This window comes from Phyllobates terribilis, unplaced genomic scaffold, assembly GCF_046119375.1.
Source record: "Phyllobates terribilis strain yellow unplaced genomic scaffold, ASM4611937v1 Scaffold_2__4_contigs__length_985480577, whole genome shotgun sequence".
NCBI classification, from domain to species: Eukaryota; Metazoa; Chordata; class Amphibia; order Anura; family Dendrobatidae; genus Phyllobates; species Phyllobates terribilis.
Window position 1 is genome coordinate 76,339,080 of NW_027362762.1, and position 16,773 is coordinate 76,355,852.

The window sequence follows — 16,773 nt, forward strand, 5'->3', positions numbered from 1 at the left end:
GATCTGATGGTGAAAGACCAGTTCCTGCATCTGTGTCCGACTGAGGTACGGCAGTTCGTGATGGATCGGGAGCCACCAGATGCCAATAAAGCAGCGCAGATTGCAGACACCTACGAGGCCAAACGGAGACCGGAGGTGCGGATGCCGGTGGTCGCCAGCTGGAAAGAGGGTAAGCCATCAACCACCATCCCTGCCCCTGCCAGCCGACCTTCCGGAGGCCTTTTTCCCGTTACCAATGCCCGGCCTGCATCTGATGCCCGCAGGTGTTATTTCTGCAACCAGACTGGTCATCTCAGCGCCACTTGCCCAGAGAAGCAGAGGAAGAACCCCCCATCCAAGGCCCCAGGGCCTAATGCATCAGTTCTTTTGGTGGGTGGGCCGGTTGGGAGGGCCTGTGAAAACTTGCAGTCTGTCATGGTGGGGGACACTGTCACTGTAGGCCTCAAGGACACTGGGGCCGAATGAACCCTCATCTGAACCGAACTGGTGTCCGCTGAAGAGCTTATTCCGGGAAAGACCCTGACTGTCACCGGGATTGGGGGCGTCCGATGCCCCTTGCCCATGGCCCGGGTTTTTATTCAGTGGGGTGCGGGGAGTGGGGTGAAGGAAGTGGGAGTATCTGAAAATCTACCTGCAAATGTTTTGTTGGGGAGGATGTTTGCTTATTATGTCCCTGACACCCCTCCCCGATCTGATACAGTTGGTAAGGTTAATGCTGATAATGTGAATGTCAATGCTTTACCTGCTGATAATGATGATGATGTATTGGAAGGTACAGGAGAACTCAGCCATGTCACTCTGCGGGGTGATATTGCTGAGGATCCCCTAGCAGGAGCAAGTGTCAGTGCTAAGGGTAATGGGGAGAGGCACGGGGACCATGAAGCAGGTGGTGCTGTGCCAGCGACCAGTGTCACAACAGATGGTGACCTGGCTGATGGTAGCTGCCCCATACGTAGCACTGTGCCTGAGGTAATGGAGGAGGATGGGGAAGTAGTACTCATAGCCGCGCAGGCTGATGGGACGGTGTTATTCCCCGGGGAGACGGCCTATATAGCCGCTGTTACCCACAGTCAGAGTGCCCAGAACGCAAGTAACGCCCTGCCTTCTGGACCCTCCTCGGACAGAGGAATAACAGAATCAGGTATGGACCCAGAGCCGGTCCCAGAGGGTCCCAGTGAGGACGTGGCCTTAACCTCACTTCTGGCTTCCTCCAGCCATGAGTTTCAGGCAGCTCTGCACTCAGATGCTAGCCTGGAGACGTTAAGGAGCCTCGTTGAGAAACCCACCTCCGAGTCGGATAAGGAGAGGGTATTCTGGGACCAAGGGAGGTTGTACCGGGAGACAGTTCCCTGTACACCCCAACAGGAGTGGCTGAGGGAAAGACAGCTGGTCGTCCCCTACCAATTCAGGGATGAGTTGTTGCGGATCGCCCATGAGATTCCACTCGCTGGACACTTGGGGGTCAGCAAAACCAAGGCCCGGCTGTCTCACCACTTTTATTGGCCCAAAATGAGGACGGATGTGGTGAACTACTGTCGCTCCTGTACCACGTGTCAAAGAGTGGGAAAGTCAGGGCCGGCTCCCAAAGCCCCCCTGATCTCTTTGCCAGTGATAGAGGAGCCTTTCCAGAGGATTGCTGTGGACATTGTGGGACCACTGGCCATACCCAGCAGCTCTGGAAAACGTTTCATCTTTACCGTGGTAGACTATGCTACCCGGTATCCGGAGGCAGTAGCCCTGTCCTCAATTAGGGCGGATAAGGTGGCGGACGCCCTCTTGGCCATCTTTTCACGAGTAGGCTTTCCCAGGGAGATGCTTACCGACCAGGGGACCCAGTTCATGTCTCGCTTAATGGAGGCCCTATGTAAGAAAATGCAGGTGCAGCATCTGGTATCTAGCGCGTATCATCCCCAAACCAATGGTTTGTGTGAGCGATTCAACGGTACCCTCAAACAGATGTTAAAAATGCTGGTTGAGACCCAGGGACGCGACTGGGAGCGTTACCTCCCACACCTGTTATTTGCTTACAGAGAGGTTCCACAGGCCTCGACGGAGTTCTCCCACTTTGAGCTCCTGTATGGCAGGCGTGTCCGAGGACCCCTTGGTTTGATAAGGGAATTCTGGGAAGAAGAACCGAGCTCCCCAGGAGTGTCCATCGTGGAGTATGTCATGCGCTTCCGTGACAAGATGCAGACCTTGACGCAGTTGGTGCATGACAATATGGCGCAAGCCCAGGCTGACCAGAAGCATTGGTACGACCAGAACGCCCGAGAGCGGACCTACCAGGTGGGTCAGAAGGTGTGGGTGCTGGTCCCCGTACCAAAGGACAAGCTTCAGGCTGCCTGGGAAGGCCCGTACGTCATTCACCAACAGCTCAACCCGGTCACCTACGTGATCACTCTTGACCACGCGCAGGGTAGGCGGAAGGCTTTTCACGTTAGTATGATGAAGGCTCATCAAGAACGTGGAGCCTGCGTCCTACCGGTCTGCAGCCTGCCCGAGGATGGGGAGGACGACCCCCTCTTGGACATGCTGGCCCAAGCGAAGGCCAGCGGTCCCTAGAGGATGTAGAGATAAGCGCCTTGCTATCCGCAGACCAGAGGTCTCAGATGCGAGCAGTGCTGAAACCCTTCCAAGCAGTGTTCACCAACCTGCCTGGCAGGACTGAAGTGGCGGTCCATGAAGTGGACACCGGGAATCATGCCCCACTCCGGCGGACAGCCTATCGAATCTCCGATGAGGTGCAGCATGTCATGCGCCAGGAGGTCGAGGAGATGCTGAAGTTGGGGGTGATTAAGCGGTCCAAGAGCGTGTGGGCCTCACCTGTAGTCCTGGTGCCAAAGAAGGACCGGACCACCCAGTTCTGTGTGGACTACAGGGGGCTCAACGCTATCACAGCCTCTGACGCACAACCAATGCCACGCATTGAGGAACTGCTGGAGCTGTTAGCCAGCGCGAGCTATCTCTCCATTATGGATCTGAGTCGGGGATATTGGCAGATTCCCTTGAGCCCCGGGGCCCAGGAGAAGTCCGCCTTTATCACCCCCTTCGGATTGTATGAATCCACGGTCATGCCTTTTGGCATGAAAAATGCCCCTGCCACTTTCCAGCGAATAGTCAAACCACCTGCTCCAGGGACTGGAGAGGTACGCAGTGGCGTACCTGGATGACATTGCCATCTTCAGTCCCACCTGGGAGGATCACCTCGAGCATCTGCAGAAGGTGCTCAGGCGCATTCACCAGGCGGGCTTGACCATCAGGCCAGGAAAGTGCCAGATGGGCGTGAACGAGGTCCACTACCTGGGGCACCGGGTAGGTGGGGGTACTCTGAAGCCAGAGCCTGGGAAGGTGGATGCTATCGTGTCCTGGCCCACCCCCAGGACCAAGAAGCAGGTGCAGTCCTTCTTGGGCACCGCAGGGTACTATAGACGCTTTGTACAAGACTATAGTAGCCTTGCGAAGCCCTTGACAGACCTCACCAGGAGGAGCCTACCCCATTCAGTCAAATGGACAGATGAATGCGAGGTGGCCTTTCGGGCTTTGAAGACTGCCCTGAGCAGCTCTCCTGTGCTAAAGGCGGTCGACGGCACACGGCCACTCTTCGTACAGACCGACGCCAGTGAGTTTGGCCTCGGTGCTGTACTCAGCCAGGTCGACTCGGGGAACCAAGAACACCCCGTGTTGTACCTAAGTCGGAAACTGCTGCCGAGGGAAGTGGCCTATTCCACCATAGAGAAGGAGTGCCTGGCCATTGTATGGGCCCTCAACCGTTTACAGCCTTACTTGTACGGGCGCCCCTTCACTGTCGTGACTGACCACAACCCCGAGTTGGCTGCACACCATGTCCGGTGCCAACGGAAGGTTGTTATGCTGGAGCCTCACCCTCCAGCAGTTCGACTTTACCGTTCAACACCGCAAAGGCAGCGAGCATGGCAATGCTGATGGGTTGTCCCGGCGAGGGGAGCCTCCAGAGATACCAGAAGGTCCTACCTCCATAGCGCAGTCTAAAAAGGGGGAGGTGTCAGGCAAAATGTATTTTTGTCCTAGTTTTAAAAATGAGGTGTCTTAAATTTCCACTCCCTGCTCATTTGGAAGAGGCTACATAGAACTCACTCTGGCTTCCCCCCAAACCAGGAATTTTTATTACTGCCATAAAACGTCAGCAAGCATACTGGTATACCCTGGATTTTCCCTCCAATCCTATTGTCTAACTGTACAAACTTTTAATGTCGATTTTAATAATGCACATGACTGCACAAACACAGGGACCACATTTTTGAGATGTTCACCTTTTTCCAATTGTGATGGTGTGGTTTTCGTGGCTGGGAGACCACCAGGAACCTGGGAAATGGGTTCTGAGCTTCTGAGCGTCATAGAGATATCATATTTGATATCCATCTTCATGAATATTGGTGACGGCAAACATGATGTCTCCATCTTGGATGTGGGACACCCCCATACCAAGATATGAAATCTGAAGGATTGTTATGTCTTCTGCAGCTGGGTGGGTTCACAAAACCGAGCCCCCGTGTGAGGTAAACAACATGGGTGTCTCCTAGTGTTTTGGCCTCTTTACTAAAAACCAGAACGGCCATTTTACTTCATTCTTACCCGGGACGTCAGACGCATGTACTCCTCGCTGCGTGGAAGAATCACATTTAATTTCTGGGGAGCCGTCCCCCCACAGAATCTGAGACCATCACCTCGTGGTCCAGGTTTTGCTATTACTTATCCCTTTTATTTTAATAACTGTTTTATGCATACATGTAAATTGTCTCTTTTATAATATCTTGTATATCTTTTGTAAACACTGCCCACTTTCGGGAGTAAATCATTATTATTTACCAGCTTTGTTCTTCTTGTCCTATGTCGAGCAAACACGTTCCTCACCCGCTAATGCACGTTACCTAACGGGTACCCGATCCACCTGTTAAGCGGTCGGTGGTGGCAGTATACCAGTATTTATGTGATATTGTGGTGTGAGGGTGGCTGGACGGAGGTATACATACGTTCCTGGAAGGTACTGGTGGTATATATACGTCCTGTCACATCATGTGCCACAATAGTCGACATAAATTAGAGCAGCTGCGCCCGTGCTTATCCTCGGTCAATACCGTGTTTGACCGGCAGGATAAGGGGGTGTCAGAGGGCTGCAAGGTCTCACCAAGTGTGTTTTCGTGACAAAGAACCTGTGGCAAGAGCCACTGGAAAACCAGGGTTGGAGGGAGGAGGCCGCCCCACTGCCTTCCTTTAACCTCCTCCAAGAAATGAAGGCCCTGCCGGGTTTTATTAATCTGCCTTAGCCAGATAGCCTGACCAGGTAATGCTCACCTTCATTCCTGCATTGCAGCCGCAGATGAGTTTGTGACTGCAATGCACTCCAGTGGATTTAATAGGTCTCTGTACACATTCTGGGGGATATATAACGTCCCTCGTATACAATCCCAGTCACTGCCTCACACCCTGTACTGGGACATCACTGTGTATATTATCCCTGTACTGTGACATCACTGTGTGTATTATCCCTGTACTGTGACATCACTGTGTGTATTATCCCTGTACTGTGACATCACTGTATTACCCCTGTACTGTGACATCACTGTGTGTATTATCCCTGTACTGTGACATCATTGTACTGTGACATCACTGTGTGTATTATTCCTGTACTGTGACATCACTGTGTGTATTACCCCTGTACTGTGACATCGCTGTGTGCATTACCCCTGTACTGTGACATCACTGTGTGTATTATCCCTGTACTGTGACATCACTGTGTGTATTATCCCTGTACTGTGACATCACTGTGTGTATTATCCCTGTACTGTGACCTCACTGTGTGTATTATCCCTGTACTGTGACCTCACTGTGTGTATTAACCCTGTACTGTGACATCTCTATGTGTATTATCTCTGTACTGTGACATCACTATGTATATTATCTCTGTACTGTGACATCACTGTGTGTATTATCCCTGTACTGTGTCATCACTCTGTGTATTATCCCTGTACTGTGACATCACTGTGTGTATTATCTCTGTACTGTGACATCTCTGTGTATTATCCTTGTACTATGACATCACTGTGTGTATTATCCCTGTACTGTGACCTCACTGTGTGTATTATCCCTGTACTGTGACATCACTGTGTGTATTATCCCTGTACTGTGACATCACTTTGTGTATTATCCCTGTACTGTTACATTTCTTTGTGCATTATCTCTGTTCTGTGACATCACTGTGTGTATTATCCCTATACTGTGACATCACTCTGTGTGTTATCCCTGTACAGTTACATTTCTTTGTGCATTATCTCTGTTCTGTGACATCACTTTGTGTATTACCCCTGTACTGTGACATCACTGTGTGTATTATCCCTGTACTGTGACATCACTGTGTGTATTAGCTCTGTACTGTGACATCACTGTGTGTTTATCCCAATGCAGTTACGTCACTGTTTTTTATCCTTTTACTGTGACATCACTCTGTGTATTAGCCCTATACTGTGACATCACTGTGTGTATTATACCCATACTGTGACATCACTGTGCTTATTACCCCTCTACTGTGACATCATTGTAAGTATTATCTCTATTCTGATTGCCTCTTCAGAGAGGAAGAGGACTATAACTCTAGAGCCACCTATTGGAAGTAGCAATCCTAAAAGTCAATATCGACCCTTTAATGAGGCTTATTACATGACTTAGGACAAAAGTCACACTAGAACCTCAGTTTGCAGACAATGTGTTTTGGTGTGCTGTCCCTCATCAGTGTAAAGTGTGAAATCTGGTTTGGCCGAGTTAGAGGAGTCTGACAAGGATCCAAGGGGTAACTTTTCTCCTTGTGAAGAGTGATATGCCAATCCTGGCATGCCAATGTGAGGAGACTTGTAAGCCTTGCAATGCTCCTCTGGGAAATGAAATGTGCAAATTGCCTCTAGAACTTTAGTGCCACCTATTGGAAGCAGCAATCCTAAAAGTCAATATTGATGCTTTAATGAGCCTTGTCACATGAATTAAGAGAAAAGCCAAACCAGAATCTCAATTTGCAGACTCTGTGTTTTGGTGTGCAGCCCCTCTTCAGTAAAAGACCTGGTTTGACTAGATGAGAGGCGTCTGATCGGGATCCACGGGGTAACATTTCTCCTTGTGGAGAGTGACATGCCAAGTCTGGCATGATAATGGGAAAGTCTTCTCACATTGGCATGCCAGACTTGGCATGTCACTCTCCACAAGGAGAAACGTTACTGTAGCACCCCGAGGACTCGGCTGCTACAGGGGTATTGCACCTCAGACCAGAGGTGTGGTATTCCACTCCCGGGTAAGGATGGAGTGTGGAACTGGGCTCAGATAGCTGCATGCACCACACTCACCCCATTTCCGGGGGACAGATCAACGGTACTCCCACCAGATAGATGTGCAGGTACGACAGCTTCTGTCCCTGGCTGGAGTGGGGAGGGGGGAGGAACATCCTAGTGGTGTAGGAGCAGAGAGGGGAGGGACTCTGGGCAGAGGTAGGAGCCCATTGGTTGCTCGTCACCTGGGCTCGGGTGTCAGAAGGGAGTATATAAGGTGGGCACCATCTTAGATCAGGGTCTGTTCTGTGCAGAGAGGAGCTCAGCCAGAGAGGGCTGACAGGGAGCTGTGGCTCAGTCTGGGCCCAGCTCCAGAGTCAGGCCTGGAGTGGAGGCCTGAAGCTGAGAGAGGGAGAGAGAGAGAAGTCAGAGGAAGAAGGAACAGAAACACCAGGAAAGGCCCAGAGACGCAAGAGAGAGGGAACCCTGAGATCCCACGAAATAACGGGTGAAGGGTTGGCAGAACAGGGTGCCGGATCCCAAACTGGTGAAGGCCAATTATCCTTAGCCAGGAACCGGAGGTCGTGGACAAGTTTTGGCGCGACCCCTCGCCATATCTACCAGGAAGGCATACCATATAGGGTCAGGGAAACCGGGAAAGGTTTCACCACCAGAAGGCCCGAGGGAGCTGGACAAAGGTGGATCCCTGGTGGGGACGGCCAGTAGAAAGGAAGAGAGGGGAGCTCAGGACCACGCTCTGGAACTGCCTGGGAGTTGGCCGAGTCCCACACCTGGTGGACGCAGCACGGCTCGGGTGGTCCTAGCTGTACACAAGGGACCTGATAAAGAACTGTGAGTAAAGCTGTGAAAACTGCAATTGCACGTCTCTGAGCTTCCTTGTCACACCACCACTACCACTATCATCTTTTCCTGCTTCATCAGCTGCCCTGAGGCTATACCCCTCCCGTTGGGGGTTATACCATCCACGCTGCACATCCGTACCACCGGCCTCAGCGGACTGCCCTGCAGCGGCGGCTTCATAGCCGCATTCAACGGGTGGCGTAGTCGGACACTAATACCATTATATCAATAACGCCACTTAGTTTGACCACCCTGGGCACGGACCGGGTCACCGCCACACGAAGACTACTACCCCCATCGGATCCGGCTCCGGGTATTCCCCGCGCGCACGCGCGCCGCACCCCAAACATGGCCCAGGGGGCGCGTCAACTTTGGCGTAGTCGGCAGGATTACGTGCCCGCAACCACCGGGTACTGCGTGCCTGAAGAAAAGTTCACATTTACCTCAAAAAGGAGTCTCCCGCCAATTCCAGAGGGTTCCCGCCATCATACGCCATCCGGAGTCGTTTACCGCCGTTTGCCCGCCATCTGCAGCCTTTGCCCGCCATCAGCGAAGTTTCCCGCCATCAGGAGACGATTCCCGCCATCTTGGACAGTTTCCCGCCCTGGCAGAGCGGACGCCATTGTGGGCGTGCCAGAGAGTGGCAAGAGACCACCTCCCATCGTGGGCATGGCCCCAGAGTGGCGCCAAAGGAGGGGACCGCCCCCACCAGCCGAGACTACCACCATGGAAATGTCCATCAAAGTGGGGGGTCTGCCCCTGAAACGGACTGTCACTAAGTTGCCCCGGGACCACTCCCAAGGGGGGCGGATAGAGAACAAAACGGAGAAGATGGGTGCAGCCTGGAGGAGTCTGGACAGATCACACCCGGGAATGGAGGAAGAGACAAGCGGTACCGACCCCGTGGTCCGGGGCCTGCTGCAGGCCGCCACCCCAGAAGGCCTGGTGGAAATCCTGGCACAGCTCCCCAGAGATCGGGAGCGTGCACAGACTGCGCTGGAGGCCTTGGCCCGGAAGATGGCCCGAGTACAGCAGGAAGCACTGGCCGAATGGGGAAGGGAGATGGCCCAGCAGGCTGGAACCCGCCACCAGAGGACGCCACCCGCAACGTGGAGCATGTCTGCCCCTGAGGATGGTGCAGGAGGGACGAAGGCCGGAGACGACGCCGTGGAGGGAGACGCAGGGATGGAAGCAGGTAATGGGGACGTCACCACCCCGAGCCCAGTAGCCGAAAGCCTGCCCCAGCTCCCCGTCTCAGAGCCCGAAGTCCCACTCACCGCGCCCGTTGCCGCACCGCCACTGCTCCCAACTAGGCCTCAAGCGGCCGGAGCCGCGGTCACGCCCCCTTCCGCGCCACGCCCCCTGACCCGGAGCGCGTCAAAACAGGAGGTGCCCCCGGCCTGGACGCAAGGCCGAGCACCCCCGGACGCTGCTGCCCTTACGGCGCCCTCAACCTCCACAGTGCCACCCCTGGGCGCCGATCTGTTTGCACAACATACCAGCCCGGACGGGCTGCCCTTCGTGTGGCCACCGGAGTACGTCAACCCCCGACTCCGGAAGGAAAGGCCCCTGTGCGAGCCACTGATCCCGGCTCCGGCGCCCGTCAAAATTGTCCCGCTCTCGTTGGAGGACGCCCAATTTGCATGGGATCCGACCGGTGAGGACCTCATGGGGTTCACCAAGGAAACCCGGGCGGCCGCAGCCCGGCGTGAGGAGTGCTGCGGTCAACAGCTAGAGGTCTTTGGGAGAGAACGGTGGGAGAGGCGAATCCGCGAGGAACAGCTGCAGGTCCAAAGCGCGGAGCAGAAACGCCGGGCCCGACGAAACCCCCGTGCGGCCCACGGTCCCCGCGCCAACGGGACCGTAATAAAGTTCCAGTTGGAGCATGGCTGGGGCTTTATCCGGGATCACCGAACCCCCGGCGACGTCTTTGTCACCCGCAGGGATGTCGAGAGCCACCTGCCGGAGGGACACCGCGGACGTGACCTCTACCCGGGTGATGAGGTCACCTTCACCCGGCAACAGTGTGCCAAAGGACCGTACGCCCTTCACGTACACCGGCTGACTGAGGAGGAGATACAGTATGGGGAAAGCCAAGAGGACCCGGACGGGTCTGAAGACTACCCTCAGGAAGGAGCACGAAGAGGACACCATTATTAGAGAGTGGTAAAGAAGGACTGTATATAGTTACCCGTCGGGGTACAAGAACTGTCGTAAAATTGGTGTTTGTGTGAACTGTTACCTGTGTGCCCTAATCCCCAACCAGGCTGAGGACTGTGAGCAGCCATTTCCCTATTCCCACTGGCCGAGGACTGAGAGCGGCCACCCTGTAAATAGTTGCGCTTCTTAAGGCGCCCCCTACTGGTTTTATAGAAGAACTGCTTTTCTACTTTGGAACTAGTGACTGTTGCACTTTACCTGGTCACAAGTTGCACGGTGGCCAGAGATCAAGAACGTGTTGGTCAAGAATGTTTTATATGACAAAGTTTTATATGATGCTAAAAGAGTTAATGGTATTTTATAAGTATGTGAAGAAAGTCTGATAATGTTTCCGTAATGTTTTATACCTGTAACGTTAAGAGAAAGAAGAAAAGAGTACCTCCCATAAAGGGATGAGTTGTTGGTTAACGTCTTATATGTGAGTTCACTTTAAAAATTTTGTATGTTGTAATTTGCTTTTGCTCTATTCCAGCCCGAGGACGTGCTGTGGTTTACCAGGGGGGAATGTAGCACCCCGAGAACTCGGCTGCTACAGGGGTATTGCACCTCAGACCAGAGGTGTGGTATTCCACTCCCGGGTAAGGATGGAGTGTGGAACTGGGCTCAGATAGCTGCATGCACCACACTCACCCCATTTCCGGGGGACAGATCAACGGTACTCCCACCAGATAGATGTGCAGGTACGACAGCTTCTGTCCCTGGCTGGAGTGGGGAGGGGGGAGGAACATCCTAGTGGTGTAGGAGCAGAGAGGGGAGGGACTCTGGGCAGAGGTAGGAGCCCATTGGTTGCTCGTCACCTGGGCTCGGGTGTCAGAAGGGAGTATATAAGGTGGGCACCATCTTAGATCAGGGTCTGTTCTGTGCAGAGAGGAGCTCAGCCAGAGAGGGCTGACAGGGAGCTGTGGCTCAGTCTGGGCCCAGCTCCAGAGTCAGGCCTGGAGTGGAGGCCTGAAGCTGAGAGAGGGAGAGAGAGAGAAGTCAGAGGAAGAAGGAACAGAAACACCAGGAAAGGCCCAGAGACGCAAGAGAGAGGGAACCCTGAGATCCCACGAAATAACGGGTGAAGGGTTGGCAGAACAGGGTGCCGGATCCCAAACTGGTGAAGGCCAATTATCCTTAGCCAGGAACCGGAGGTCGTGGACAAGTTTTGGCGCGACCCCTCGCCATATCTACCAGGAAGGCATACCATATAGGGTCAGGGAAACCGGGAAAGGTTTCACCACCAGAAGGCCCGAGGGAGCTGGACAAAGGTGGATCCCTGGTGGGGACGGCCAGTAGAAAGGAAGAGAGGGGAGCTCAGGACCACGCTCTGGAACTGCCTGGGAGTTGGCCGAGTCCCACACCTGGTGGACGCAGCACGGCTCGGGTGGTCCTAGCTGTACACAAGGGACCTGATAAAGAACTGTGAGTAAAGCTGTGAAAACTGCAATTGCACGTCTCTGAGCTTCCTTGTCACACCACCACTACCACTATCATCTTTTCCTGCTTCATCAGCTGCCCTGAGGCTATACCCCTCCCGTTGGGGGTTATACCATCCACGCTGCACATCCGTACCACCGGCCTCAGCGGACTGCCCTGCAGTGGCGGCTTCATAGCCGCATTCAACGGGTGGCGTAGTCGGACACTAATACCATTATATCAATAACGCCACTTAGTTTGACCACCCTGGGCACGGACCGGGTCACCGCCACACGAAGACTACTACCCCCATCGGATCCGGCTCCGGGTATTCCCCGCGCGCACGCGCGCCGCACCCCAAACATGGCCCAGGGGGCGCGTCATTACCCCTTTTATCCCTGTGCTGTGACATCACTGTATGCAATTTCCCTGTACTGTGACATCACTGTATGTAATTTCCCTGTACTGTGACATCACTGTGTTTGTTATTTCTGTACTGTGAGATCACTGTGTTTATTATTCCGGTACTGTGACATCACTGTGTGTATTATCCCTGTACTGTGACATCACTGTGTGTATTATCCCCTGTACTGTTTCATCACTGTGTGTATTATCCCTGTACTGTGACATCACTGTGTGTATTATCCCTGTACTGTGACTTCACTGTGTGTATTATCCTCTGTACTGTAATATGATTGTGTGTATTATCCCTGTACTGTGACATCACTGTGTGTATTATCCATGTACTGTGACATCACTGTGTGTATTATCCATGTACTGTGACATCACTGTGTGTATTATCCCTGTACTGTGACATCGCTGTGTGTATTATCCATGTACTGTGACTTCACTGTGTGTATTATCCTCTGTACTGTAATATGATTGTGTGTATTATCCCTGTACTGTGACATCACTGTGTGTATTATCCATGTACTGTGACATCACTGTGTGTATTATCCTTGTACTGTGACATCACTGTGTGTATTATCCTTGTACTGTGACATCACTGTGTGTATTATCCCTGTACTGTGACATGACCGTGAGTTATTGTTGTGCTGTGACATCATTTTGACCTTATCCTATCCATTGTCTCTATGCTGTTACACTGGGTGTATGATCCCATTGACTAATAACCACTAATACCATATAAACACTAATACTAATAATTCACCATTCTACTATACAAATTACCCTACTATTCTCTCTCTCACTTCAGGGCAGCACAATTACTTATGCGCTGGGCGGAATGACTGCATTGTGGATAAAATCAGAAGAAAGAATTGTCCATCGTGCAGACTGAGAAAATGCTGCCAAGCTGGCATGATTCTGGGAGGTAAGAGGCACAATCCGTGATAACCTGGCAGTACAGCTTAGAGAACTTAATATATTTCCAACATGTTATACTATAGTTTGCCTGCGTTATTTGGGGGTTTTAGTTCTTCTTCTTAATTTTCTTGTTTGCTGTTTTGACTTGTGTTTTATCATTTTTTTTGTCTATCTTCTTGATACATATGGAGCCCATGAACGTTCCCATAGGTCAACAATATATCTATGCACTGTCAAAAAGGTGAAAGAAAAAATTGATTGTAATTATGAAAAGTTCATACAAACTGTGATGCTGAGTTACTTTTCATGGAGAAGCCGTGTGCAACAGGGTAGTCAGGTTAGTCAGGAGGTCCGAGGTCAGATACAATGGGGGGCTCGCAATGCAGAGGGGCAATACAAAAGTGTGGTCAAGTAACAATCTGTGGTCCAATGTCAAGAGGGTACGTTAAGATAAAGAGATAAGAGGAACAGATAGTCAGAGGCCAAGTCCGGGTTCAGCTATCTGAGCTTAGAGAGAGTCAAGACTCAAGAGCAAAAGGGATAATCCACATGAATAGTCAAGAGAAATCCAAGGTCCGGCAACCAGATCAGAGAGAGACACAGAAAAAAGCACACACATAACAGAGCAAAGCTACAGTTGACAACGGTCTGCTCATAGATAGCCAGCTAAATAGCTAGTAAATAATCAAGTAGGGGAAGGATCTGGAGGAAAGCCCGCAGGCTAGGCCAGATTGAGCAGCAGGATTGTCAATCAAAATGTTGACAGCCCAGAACGTCACTCACAATACTGACAGTCCAGCGCACTCCATATCCTATAGGGCGGCTGAGCTGTCACTCACAGCGTCCCTAGGACACAGTGAATGATGAAACCGCGACGCAAACTTAGCCTTCCTTCTATGCAACATTAGATTTGGGGCCCAGCCGGAGAATCTTGATATCTAATTCTAGTTCCAGTACATTTTAGGACTCTGAGCCTTGTTTATCTGCAAATCTCTTTTACTTGGCGTAGTTTAATGGCGTAACCTACATGACCCAAGCTGTCAACAAAAGAACACCAAGAATTATAGCAGTTAAACAATATAACATTGGCTTGAAACAATAAGAAATGACCTTCTATTAATGGTTTGTGTACAGAAACAAAATATGAAAGAAAGTTGATTCAACTTTTTGATAGAACGAAAAATATTCACAAGTCCTCCTAAAACTATAAAAATAACCAGAAAACCAACAGAGTAGATGTAAATTCATTTTTATTGAATCCTGTGATATATCTGACTGTCGCACACAATATTTAAGACCTCACAGTTTGGCTTGTGATGCTAAATAGGAATCGTCCCTTTTTGAAAATGTTCTGAAACTGAATAGAATCCTGAAAACAATCTTTGATGTCTTGTAAAATAATAAAGCAATAAAATAAGAAACAGGAGGAAGTCTTTAAGGCAGTTTCCAATCTCAGGAAAGGGAAGTTCTGTCTTTTTGTTGATTACATTATGATCGTGCCAAGTTACATGGAGCCGTCACAGAGATTATTCTTCAGCGCGTTAAGCAAGGGATTGATACCATATGCCACACCGACAGCTGAGTTTGCTTGTCAAAGAACGATAACCACATAGAGCGTTATCAGAATTGGCATTGAAAGATTGGCAAGCTTGACCTAGAATTTAAGGATATGGACTACTTCGGAGGGAAACGGGGGGAGGGGGGGGCAATCATTTTTTTTAGTCAACCCCTTAATAACCAGGCCTATTTTTTCAAAACTGTCATGCGTCAATTTTTGTGGCAATAACTCTAGAATGTTTAAACATATCCCATTAATTTTATGATTACTTTTTCGTGACACATTCTACCTTATGTTAACGGTAAATTTAGGTCAAACAATTTTGGATTTATTTATAAAAATATCAGAAATTTGCCCAAAAATTTCAAAAGCTTAGCAATGTTCAAACTTCGACTGAGTATTCCTTTAATCCAGATCGACACCACACAATAAGGTTAATAAATACAATTTCCCTCATGTCTACCTTATATCAGCACCATCTATAAAATGTTCTTTTATTTTGTTAGCATTTTAGAAGGTTTGAACGTGTAGCAGCAATCTTTCATTTTTTTTTTTCAAGGAAATTTAAAAAAATTTTTTGTTAGAGACGTATTCAGTTTTGAAGTGACTTTTGGGAACTCATATATTGGAAAACCCCCCCAAGATGATAACATCTTAAAAACAGCGCCCCTTAACATATTCAAAACTGCTGTCAGGTAGTTTATTAACCCTTCAGGTGATTTTCAGGAATTAATGCAAAGTGACATGACAGGAAAGAAAAATGTTATTTTTACCTCTTAAATGTTGCTACCTTCTGAAGAGTTTACTACAGCCGGCAGACTCTAAGGCCATTATTTGGCCATGATTTGCAATGGCAACTATCAGGGCCACGTAATCATCATCTCAGGGTGCAACGGACCCCCACACTTTGATATCCATCTAAATGCCGTAGTCACAATTGACAGCAGCATCTAAGGGGCTAAATGGCCATGGTTGGTGCCAACTCCTTACTTGACTGATGCATCATGTTGTCAGTTATAGTCTACCACCGACAGCTGCTGGATTTTCACCTGTTGGGGGGATGCTATTCTCATAAAACAGGTAAATAAAAATATGTATGGGGGGGTCATCATTTTTGTAATTGAGTTTCATTACAAATTTTGTACCATTTGTCTTCTATTGCCGGGTAATGGATACTGCCAGCGGCAGAATGAGTTAAAGGGAATCTGTCAGTAGGATCAACCCTACTAAGCCGTCTATATGGGCATGCAGGTCATAGGAAGCTGAATAAAATGATACCTTGATATCTGAGATCCGATGTCTTATTCTTGTGAAATACCCTTTTTTTAATATGTAAATGAGCTGTTAAGATCTATGGGCCTTTAATCCATTAACAACCTATGGCATATATTTCTATTAGAGGAGCATCCATTACTGCTACAGTCCTTGAAAACATTATATAGTCTGATCATCACTGGCATTTCTTTCTTTCTCTCTTTATATTTTTCCACTCAAAATTGTGAGAATTATTTTTTCATTTTTCCTCATTATTGAGAACTCTCTTTAAATTCCAAATAAATTGGATTCATTCTTTGCTGTGGTAATGCCAGAGTTCTTCTTCTCATTCCAAGATCATACAGAGGATTATCCCAGTGAGAAAACTATATAAAGAAAAGAAGCTTGTACATATAAGTAATAACCCGTTCACGCAACGGGGAGGGTCCCAGCGGGGGGCTCGTCTCCTAACCGATCGTCATACTATCTCCTGTGAACATGCCATAAATTACTTTCTTTGGAATATTTCTTATTCCATTAACCCAAATGTATCTTGGTCCATCCCATCTTCTCTGCCGTTGCCTATTTTGTTTAGAAGTTTTAGTATTTCCTTTTCACATATTTTGCTACTTCGGTGTTTTTCGAACTTTTAGGCTATGTGCCCACGATGCAGAAATGCTCCGGATTTTTCCTGAGCGTTTCTGCTTCTCCCTGGCAGAAAAAAACGCATGCGGATTGTACATGCGGATTGTACATGCGGATTGTACATGCGGATTGTACATGCGGATTGTACATGCGGATTGTACGTGCGTTTTTCCTGCCAGGGACAAGCGGATGTGAAGCGTTATTCACATGCATTTCCGCATG

The 16,773-nt window shown here is 49.8% G+C and overlaps 1 protein-coding gene across 1 annotated transcript in view; it reads left to right on the forward strand.

Annotated features, from left to right (window-relative positions):
* PGR (progesterone receptor) overlaps nucleotides 1-16,773 on the forward strand; it is a 194,084-nt gene that overhangs the window by 119,550 nt on the left and 57,761 nt on the right. The window contains exon 3 of the mRNA XM_073662139.1: nucleotides 12,985-13,101. Coding sequence (XP_073518240.1) covers nucleotides 12,985-13,101 — 117 coding nt within the window. The remainder of the gene's footprint in view (nucleotides 1-12,984; nucleotides 13,102-16,773) is intronic.